Below are 11,078 nucleotides of genomic sequence, written 5' to 3'. Positions count from 1 at the left end.
TAAAACATTTTATTGATCCCCAGGAGGGAAAGTTAACCTTACAGTAGCAAGAAATAGAACAGAGAGGTTGGTGGAACAGGATACAAATAAGTAGTATGTGTGATTCTAGACCTGCATCACCCTGTCAGGGTTAATTTCGCAATAATGACTGGCTCGCTGTACATTATCTCACTTATTACACAGATACTTACTAAATAAATCAATAATTTGACACCAAATATTAATTTAAGTGATTTAAAAATGTTTTTAAAACGTTTTTTTTGCCACAGGACTTATTTCTACGGATTGATATGATTGGACTCCAGAGTCTATGATCAGAACTGCGTCCATAGGAACGGTCTGTTATTCATAGCAGCAGTCTGCTCTTCAGAAATAACACACCATAGAATGCTGCAATTGACAAATCAGAATCGAATATTCAACAAAGCCGTGTAATAAATACAGATAACAAATAAAGTTAGAAAACTATATACAGTGTGTTACCCTCAAACACTATGCGTAAATGTATGTACAAAACTAAAAGTGCAGTTTTCTGAGCATAGAGCATTACATGAAAATAATAGAAATATAATATGAACAATATAACACATATATAAATATGTGATATATACTATATACAACATGTATGAAATCATTAATATGTAAACATTTTGATCTTGGGTTTAGGTGGAGCTAATTTTATATTTAATTCATTTCAGTTCAGTTTTTACAATAACAACTGTAGTAGTAGTGGTTGAGCAGGAACACGGGGGCAGCAGGTGGCCCACAACCACAGATCCAGACTCTGCAGCTCCGGAGGCAGAAATACCTGCTGAAAGCGACAGAAGGAGAGAGGAGAGAAATGAGAATACACATAAAGAGGAAAGTCTTAAGCCTACTCTTGAATGTGGAGATGGTGTCTGCCTCCTGAACCCAAACTGGGACCTGATTCCACAGAAAAGGAGCTTGATAACTGAAGGCCCCGGCTCCCATTTTACTTTTGGAGACTCTAGGAACCACAAGTAACCCTGCATCCTGGGAGCGCAGTGTTCTAGTCGGGTAATATTGTATTATGAGATACGATGGTGCCTGACCATTAAGAGCTTTGTAGGTGAGGAGAAGGATTTTAAAGTCTATTCTGGATTTTACAGGGAGCTAGTGCAGAGAAGCTAATATTGGAGAAATATGATCTCTTTTCCCAGTTTTTGTCAGTACACGTGCCGCAGCATTCTGGATCAACTGGAGAGTCTTAAGGGACTTATTCGGGCAGCCTGATAATAAGGAATTGCAATAGTCCAGCCTAGAAGTAACAAATGCATGCACTAGTTTTTCGGCATCATTTTGAGACAGGATGTGCCTGATTTTTGCAATATTACGTAGGTGAAAGAAGGCAGTCCTTGAAGTTTGTTTCATGTGGGACAAATCCTGATCAAAGATAACTCTGAGGTTTCTTACGGTAGTACTGGAGGCCAGGGCAATGCCATCTAGAGCAACTGAATCTTTAGATAATGTGTCTTGGAGGTGTTAGCTGTGTTAGTTGCCAAGTACAGTAACTTCAGTTTTGTCTGAGTTTAACATAAAAAAATTGCAGGTCATCCAGGTTTTTATGGCCTTAAGGCATGCTTGAACTTTAGCTAACTGGTTAGTTTCATCTGGCTTGATGTATAGATATAATTGGGTATCATCTGCATAAAAATGAAAGTTTAAGGAGTGTCTCCTAATAATATTGCCTAAACGAAGCATATATAAGGTGAATAGAATCGGTTCAAGCACAGAACCGCCGAGACTAACTTTGCCGTGCACGGAGGACTCACCGTTAACATGTACAAACTGAGATCGATCTGATAGATAGGATTTAAACTAACTTTGTGTGGTTCCTTTAATGCCAATTACTTGTTACACTCTCTGTAATAGGATGTGATGGTCAATGGTGTCGAACGCAGCACTAAGATTTAGTCCATTGTCTGATGCAATTAAAAGGTCATTTGTAATTTTTCACCAGTGCTGTCTCTGTTCTATGATGCACTCTAAATCCTGACTGTCCACCAGATGTCACAAATGTAGTAGTACTACTGTTGGTGGTAGCAGTAGCTCTTTTGTAAATATTTGGATTACAGATGGTGCATTTAAGAATGAAAGATAATTGTAGTGTGGGTCGCCACAGCAAACACAATAATTTCTAAAGTGGTTTTGTGCAACTAGAACGCACCTTATGGAAACATAATTTTTCCCAGACCTGGGAGGAGTGCTTGCTGGCGAGCAACTGATTACCAGCCTTTGACCCTTGGGGCCCGGTCTGGCGCAGCTCGAAAGAACTACATGGAGCCATCATGCCTAGGTCCCTGCCGAAGGCCACTGATTTGGAGTTCTCCCCTGAAAATGAGAGGGCAAATGGCTGTGAGGAAGGCTCTGACTGTTTGTGCCTATGCACTGAACAGCAGATCAGAGAATCTGGCCTTCATAGAGTGTCTGGGTGGGGCCCTGGAAAAGTTACCACATAGTGACTCTATAGTTCTACTTGGGTAATTCAATTTTCATGTGGGCAACAATGGAGCAACCTGGAGAGGGGTGATTGGGAGGAACGGCCTGCCCAATCTCAACCTGAGTGGTGCTTTGTTATTGGACTTCTATGATAGTCATGGATTGGCCATAACAAACACCATGTGGGCCATGTCCAAAGCCTCTATTTGTGGAGGTGGCTACTGTTGTGGTCAGAAGGTTGTCGGTGCTTGTCGTGGCAGCAACCTGAGAACCTGCTGGTGGACACCAATGGTGAAGGAGGCCATCATGTTCAAGAAGGAGGCTGGTCTATAACCGGAGTGAGAGCTGGGTCCGTGTTCTCAGCAGAAGTCGGACATGTTTTCAGTGGGTGTTGGGCCCCAGCAGGATTGTGCCTTGTCACAGATTCTGTTTGCAATTTTCAGGGATAGGATGTCAAGGCACTGTAGAGGGTAGTAGAGTGTTCAGTTTGGGAACCTCAGAATCTCTTCCCTGCTTTTTGCAGATGATGAAGTTGGTTGGCTTTGTCAGACCATAACCATCGGCACACACTGGGGCGGTTTGCAGTCGAATTTAAAGCCGTCAGGATGAGAGTCAGCACCTCCAAGTCTGAGGCCATGGTTCTCAGCTGTAAAATGGTGGATTTTTCCCATCGGGTTGGGAGTGAGTAGCTGTCCCAAATGAAGGAGTTCAAGTATCTTGGGTCTTGTTCATGAGTGATAGTAAAATGGAGCATGAGACTGACCAGCAAACGTGTGCGGCATCAGCAGTAATTGTACCGGACCATTGTGGTGAAGAGGAAGCTGAGCTGGAAGGCAAAGCTTGTGTTTTACCAGGTGATCTATATGTTCCAACCTTCACCTATGGTGATGAGCTTTGGGTAGTGACCGAAAGAATGAGATTGCAGATACAAGCAGCTGAAATAAGTTTCCTCCATAGGGTAGCTGGGCTCACCCTTAGATAGGATAGGATAAGTAGCTCAGATATTCAGAGGGAGCTCAGAGCAAAGATGCTATTCCTTCACGTCAAAAGTGAGGTGGTTTGGGCATTTGGCAATCAGAACGCCCAAATGCCCACTTTGGAGGTTTTCCAGACATGTCCAACTGGTAGGAGACCCCGGAGTAGACCCAGAACATGCTGGAGAGAGATCATATATCTCATCTGGCTTGGGAACACCTTGGGATCCCCCAGGAGGAGCTGAAAAACGTTGCTGGGGAGAGGGACGTCTGGACTACCTTGCTTAGCCTGCTGCCACCGTGACCTGGCTCCGGGTTAAGCAGCAGAAAATAGATGAATGGATGGATAATCAGCACGTGAAATAAAATTTTCAACATTTTGCACAGCAGGAGTTTCAAGTCAAGTCCATTTTATTTATACTGCCCAAAATCATAAACTACAAATTTGCCTCAGAGGTCTTTACAATCTCTGGACACGCTCCATTGTTACAGCCTTGAGTCTAAAAACTCCACACACAAAAAACCGTCCTTCCAAAAACTCAGGAATAACTGTAGAGGAGGGATCCCTCCTCCAGGACAAACATGTAATAGGTGTCATCTTTGCAGAGAAAACAGTTGAACAAGTAGGAAAATTAACATGAAAAAAAAAGACAATACTATGTAAAATTAAGTGTATTAAGTTATATCCCTTGTCCATGGTAGATGTGTACAGGCTACTATTAGATTCAGCAGGAAATAACAGAATAAATGTGTTGACAGAAAACTTAACTCAATTTTCAGGAATTTTAAGTACACTTATTTGTATACTTAGTGAACAAAGCAGGTGGACTCACATATGTATATGTAAAGTGTTGATATCATATATCTATATTTATTTGTCTTTATGTACTGTAACCTGGCCAGACTTCCACAAAGGGCACTCTGGCATAGGCTTTTAGATACTCTGGTACATAGGTGTGCAGCAGTGCCTGGCTTCACCTGTGACTCTGCCTGACATACATGAAAACTGAAAGAGATCTGACCTCTGTCTCAACCTATTGCAGTTGCATCAAAATGTTTTGAAATTATTAAGTTGCGATTAAAGTCAAGCCAACTGGTAGTAATTATAATTATTTACTTCAGTTACCCCTCCCACAGTCTTAGTAAAATGTGGTAAACGTGCTATTATATGATTACAAAGTGCTTTTGATATCCCTTCTGCTATTAAATATATTGAGCTAATTTCTCTAATCTGACACAACATGGTGAACGCAACTGTTTCTAAAACTGTTGTGCAGCTTTACTACTACTTTACTACTGTGGATGTTGTGTCTCTATATTTACAATAGCAAAACAGATTAAAAAGTATAAGTAAATGTACTTTATATTTAAAACTATAACACAATGCACGGTTAGAATAATACAAAGGTCCTATAACATTAAAGAAAATAGGCAAATCCTTACTAATGTGACTGAGGTAACTGCTAATGCCAATAGTGTTCATTTAATATCAGACTTTTACATGCAACACGGATTTTAGACAGATTCAGGCCATACATTACAGGGTTGAAGAGTGGCGGGCATGTAAGAAAGTATAACGATAAAAAAATTCGCAACAAATTGGGTACATTGTTCATGTTAAACCTGCTTTGTAATATTTCAAAGCAAGCCCCAAAAGAAAAGTTCAGAAGGGAAGCAAGGTGAGGTGTGCAGGTACTGATAGCTTTTTGTCTGGTCTGTTTAGAACCAGAAAAACATACTTTAAAAATTATCATGTAAGTGTAAATGATTAAAATTAGTGGACCAAAGACTGAAAAGGCACTAACAAAGAGGCCATAGATGTTATTGACTGTGGTGTCATAGCAGGCCAGTTTCACAATAGAGTGGTTGTCACAGTACACTTTGTTAATGATGTTCCCACACAGCTGTAAAGGGACAATCAAAGGAAGTGTAAAAAAATTTACAAGAATTGGGGGTAACCATATTACAGCAATATAAATGGCAACTTTGTTAGATGTCATAAGTGTATTGTATTGTAGAGGACAACAGATAGCAAGGTATCTGTCATAAGACATGATGGCTAAGTTTAAAAATTCTACACTTCCATATGAGTACACGCAGAAAATCTGCAGGAAACAAAAGGGAGCAGAAATAGTGTGAATGTCAGAGAAAATCTGAACCAGAAGGAAAGGAAACAACCCCGTACTACCATACAATCCATTTACAAACAGGCTGCACAGAAAAAAGTACATAGGTTCATGTAAGCTTCTGTTCATGCAGATAACCACGATGAGCAAAACATTGGCAAAAACAATAAAAGCATATAGAGACATAACAATCATAAAACAGAAGTATTTAAACAGCCCTGTGTCAAAGTAGGCAGCAAGTGTGAAATATGTAACCTGTGTAGAGTTTACCATGATCTTCCTTATGGTTCCTGCCAACTCTACTGTGCACACAAAGCAACACGTTTGTTACATTTTGTTGTAGATTTAACTGGTAGTTATAATGGAACAGTTTCAAATGTCTGCTTGTTTTGCACAATGTGCAGCTGAAACATCAAGCTCATATAAACAGAAGACAACATAATAATACTAAACACATTCATTATCATGAATACAATTTTAACAAACAACCTCAAATGTACCATTTTCTTTTCAAAGTCAATATAATGCTTAGGTTAGAACTTACTAATAAAACATCTGAGACATTGTGAGAATTTTAGCATTCACCTGCTGTCCTGCTGTAGTCATACTGTGAGTCCCTCCTAACTGAGCTGAAACTCTGCTCGAACTTCTTTTAAACTTTTCAAGACAGAGGACACACACACCTCAGCAGAGTGGCCTCATTATGAAAGGTCCCACTGATACTGATGTTTAATTAATGTCAGCAAAAAAGAAAACTTTGTATAACACCTTAGTTTAAATTAACTATAAAGAAATAGGAATGGTTTTCTTCTAAATCATAAAAATTCTGTCCATTATCTATACCTATTTATCCTGTTCAGGGTTATGGGGGCGAGACGCTGTGTACACCCTGGACAAGTACTGCCCGCCCTCACCAGAAAAACAGCCGCATGGGTTGATTGTGAAAGCTGCTTATTACGGCCCATGTTTATGTTTATTGTAGGATGTGACCTCTAGTGGTCATGGTAATTATGACGGGAGCAAACCAGGAAGTCAGGTGACGTTGTATAAAGAGCTAGAAAGTCTGCTTATGTAGGTGGTGGGGTGGATGGACAGCACAAACAAACAAAGGACTTTCACCCAGGAGACCGGGGTTAACTTACGTTAGTTGCGTAACTTACGTAACATACTTATTTGAACCCAAACCATGATCTTTTCCTAAGCCTAACCAAACTGCGACAATTTCACCATGTTAACCACCTGTTTAAAGTTAACATAAGTCACATAATGTATGCTTGCAGCCCATCCTCACCTTAAAGCCCATCCTCAACTGCCACCGGTAGGGGCGCTAATTTAGGAGAAGCTCCTGTGGGTTGTATTAGAGGGTAAGAACAAATTACCTATGTGGTCGTATGGGTTGAAGGACTTGCAGAGAATAGGAGAGATTTGAAGATTCATCAACTGAGATAAGAACTGATGAGTCTCAGTTGACAGTTCAGGAGGAAGAAAGAGAGAGCTCCCCTTGCTGACCTAAAAACATCTTAAGGAAGAAGCTTGTGACTCTGAGTGGCATAAGAAGAAAAAGGGGGAAATGGCCAAAAAGCAAGCGGCCTTACAGTAACGTAATGAGGGATTGTAAACTAGGAGACTGTGTGAGACTCCACCAATACCCACCAATCAGTTTAATGACTAGGAGCCTAGTTGGAAAGAGATCCAGAAGGCCTCAGACTCCTTGCCCCTACACCAGATCCCCCCACCTATCCTGAGGGAGATCTGGCATTGAGGCAAGGTGGAGCACCAGGGAAAATGCACAGAGAGAGTGGGGATACCCAATAAGGAAAACTCCTTAGCCACTGAACCGTTTAGAACCATCTTGTGCTCAGTGTGGAGGGCAACATATTCTTCAGCATTTTGTCCTGAAGACTGACAGAGTTTCTACTCAGGAATGGCAATATGAATACCTTTTATAAGAAGGGTCGGAACCCAAGGATACCTTGTTTGGAACACACAGGAGTAACCACCCAGCTTATCAGGGAGGCCCATGATGGCAAAGGCAATCTGCTAATACTTTGGTTCGATGCCCACAGCTCCACTCCCCACAAGCAGGTGGAGACAACCCTAGACCATCACTTCATCCCAAGCAGGATCAAAGATCTCATACTTGAATTCTATGGCAGCTTCCACCTGAGAGTCATAACAACATCAGAGCGACGTTGTCTGGAGAAAAGTATTATAATGGGTTGTACCATCCCCTTTATTTTATGACATATGATGAACATGGTGGTGAAAGCTGCCAAGGTGGAGTGGGGCAACCCCCAGATAAGGGTGCATACTTACGACCTCACCGCGAGGACATCAGTGGGGAGTTGTTGGTGAGCAGACAGCTGAAAGGGAGACAGCCACAGTGGTCCGCTGCAGTGAAAGATTCCAGCAGAAAGAGAGCGAACAAATGATCGCCGACCTTTTTATTGACCTGGTGACATCCGGATCACAGGTCAGACTGGCCAATGCTGTGTTCAGTGGCTCTCAGGATTGTGGGACAAAAGAGACTGCAGTCTCCTAAGAAAAGTTCAATCACCCAAATGAATTAATTAATCTGTGGAGTCCCAACAGGATACAGCCTCGATCCAGGCAACCAACCCGTCTTTGGAGTCCTGGTTAATAGTAGTGGACAAGTTAGGTTTACCTGGAAAGTTTAAAGCTTGGATTTAGCAATATGGCAGCTTGCTTTGCATCCTCTTGCCCCTGTTGATCTACGAGGCCACACTGACAACTGTGGAGGACTTCAAGAACACAGGCAGCTCCGCCAAAGCCTGGGCCTGCCCTGGAGTTCCAGTAATATTGCCCAGTATGGTCACCAAACAAAGCTCAGACTCCCCACCATCTGAGCCCAGGGGGCCTTTAGCTATATGGTTTTAACCAAACTTAATACCTTAGTAATTTATTTTAAATAATATTCTAAACTAAATATAATACTGAAATATTATACATAATTTATTTATATATTTACTGCAATAAAAAAATAATGATATACATTTCTAAAATGTTTCACCACTATTTTTATTTGGGGACAGCTTTGTAAATGTACCTATTTTATTTGACCTAATCAGGCTGCTTGTTATTTTTGTGTTTATCATCCAGCTATAATATACAGGCAGAGTGGAGGAATTGAGCTAATAAAAAAATCTCGTCACCAAAAAAGAAATCAGCTGGTCTGATGAACTAGTTTGGCCTAAAAAATCCATCTAAATGTATCATCATTTTAATATAGTGAACAAACTGTGAAAGAGACTGCTTCTTTTCCATATTCCATCTTCAGAGTATCATGAATGACCTCTGCTGTCAGAAAATTAAACCTGATGTTTGAAAATCATTCAATGCATCAGGTAGATATATTTCAAACAGTCCCTGCTTTCAGCTGACAAATACGCCGATACCATCATTTTCGGCGATAAGACAATATCAGTTGCTATAATAGCCTGGCAGATTTATTGATCTAGCTCTAACAGTGAGTGAAAGCTTTTTGTGTACTGTGTAAATAAACAGTGACACATTCACTGCTCTTTTCAACAGTAATAGTGTTGTAACTCACTGCCCCAGACCTTTAGAGGCCTAACCTGATATTTGAGAATCATTCAATGCACCAACAGGGAAACATACAGTATTCCAAATGGTCCCTGTTTTCAACTCTATTACCATAATAGAAAAGGTTTCAGTCGTAGTCATCTGGACACTGTTTTCAGAATCAAGACGTTTCGGCTCCCATCCGGAAGTCATTCTCAATTGTGAAAATGGTCTGAGAACTTAGAAATGTAAGATACTCTGTGTTGCTTAAGCCCTGCCCTCAGGGAAGAGTCTACCTGAGTATCTGTTGATTACTCTGCCTAGTTTCACCTGAAACTGACCTTCTTTTGTTTCCATGATGGCCCAGTAATCAGTAATTAGGCCTATTGTTTTCTGGCTAAACGTCTTGATTCTGAAAACAGAATGACTACGACTGAAACCTTTTCTACGATGGAACACTCCTGGACGAATGAGGGACTACACCGTCTGTATCACCATAAGATACTGTAATTTTAACAAAACATAAAGGTGAGTAAATGTGATGGAATATTTATTGGAAAGATGATCTTTTTAGAAATGAATTGAAACCAGCTCTACTGAAGGAAGGAAATCAATCGAAAAATTCATGATGATTCGAAAATCGTCAGGGACAACAAGTAAACAGGATTTGTACTTTGGTTAAAGAAATGAAAAATAAATCCTGTAATGGCCCTTTAAATCCTAAATATCTCAAATTACTGAGTTTTCTTTAAGTGCCTTTCTCTTCACTTTCCAATCTTTCTAATCTCCAAATAATACATTTGTGTTGTCTCCAAACTCCTTCTGGAGAAACAACAAAACAAAACATTATCTTTCCTGTGGTCACTACACAGGAGCAGAAACACCCCAAGTGAAGGCCTGAAGCTGCTGTTTTCAGCAGTAACCATGGCGACAGCAGAGTGTCCTCCCATGATTCCCTGTGATGCAGAGTGTGCTAATTGGCCCGTTAGTGAAGCTGGTTAGAGCCTCCAGAGTGTCCAAGTGTCCACAGACGCCCCTGGGGTCGGGCCTTGTGTTGTGTTACAGATGGAAATAGCTGCTGTTGATGAAGCTGAGAGGAGCTCCGCCGGGGCTCATTACTGTGAAACGATACAGTAAACATGACGAAATCACACATCAGAGTCCCCACTGCCCACTCTCTGTCCACCATACATCACACTGCAGCCCAAACAAAGAACATTAAACATGTTTAAATGTATAATATCTATGACCTGCAGAGGAAATGAAGTTATCGCTGACCTTTAAAAGTTGACGTAACTTGTTACCAGTGTGGTGCAGGTTGTTTTTACCTGTGAACAAGTGATTTTTGATTTCTGGTGGGAGTTCAGATTTTTCCATAAAGTTTGTTTCTTGTCGAGGAGGCACAGAAGACACAAAGTCCTCCTGACGAATGAATTCTGCAGTCATTTTCTCTCTAAGATACAGGAAAATAACATGTTTGCATCAAGTACAATGGTAAAAATGCTTCAAAATAGGCTCAGAGAGAAATTACGTGGTTTAGTGATACATAACACATACATCGTAGATATATAGTATAAGTATTAAAATAAAGGTAGCTGCCTGTTCGAGTAAATAATGGAGAAGTCAGGGTTTTTTGACAATCAAAGTGAAGTTGGGAAAAAGACCTTATTGCTATCCAGGTGGACCTTAAGCCTCCAACACACAAAATTAGAGCCCGACCAATATTGGATTGTTTAGACTGATAAATCAATATTTAAGAGTTTAAAATTTCTGACAATGATATATCAGCTAATATAATTTTTAATTATTTAATTAATATTAACAAACTTATAACATAAATAAACATTTTAGTAAGGGTCCCCTACATTGGGTTATTAAAGAATTGAGACCAAAATAAACATTGAACGGGACATTTTACAGTGTAAAAAAAAAAATATAGTCAGTTCTCTCTAGTGGGCAAACTCTGTATTGGAGG

General features: G+C 40.4%; 2 protein-coding genes across 3 annotated transcripts in view; one reads left to right on the top strand and one right to left on the bottom strand.

Moving 5' to 3' along the window:
• LOC122878924 (olfactory receptor 52K1-like) overlaps positions 1-11,078 on the top strand; it is a 58,176-nt gene that overhangs the window by 39,163 nt on the left and 7,935 nt on the right. The window lies entirely within an intron of this gene.
• Positions 3,828-6,754, bottom strand: LOC122878932 (olfactory receptor 142-like). The gene has a single exon (XM_044202469.1). It carries the CDS (start codon positions 5,831-5,833, stop codon positions 4,898-4,900), a length of 936 nt encoding a protein of 311 aa, XP_044058404.1. The 5' UTR covers positions 5,834-6,754; the 3' UTR covers positions 3,828-4,897.

This window comes from Siniperca chuatsi, linkage group LG7, assembly GCF_020085105.1.
Source record: "Siniperca chuatsi isolate FFG_IHB_CAS linkage group LG7, ASM2008510v1, whole genome shotgun sequence".
NCBI lineage: Eukaryota > Metazoa > Chordata > Actinopteri > Centrarchiformes > Sinipercidae > Siniperca > Siniperca chuatsi.
Note: the sequence above shows the minus strand (reverse complement) of the source record. Positions and strands in the feature narration are given on the sequence as shown.

Coding starts and splice junctions, on each gene's coding strand:
- LOC122878932 (XM_044202469.1), bottom strand. CDS start 5,833: ATGGTAAACTCTACACAGGTTACATATTTCACACTTGCTGCCTACTTT.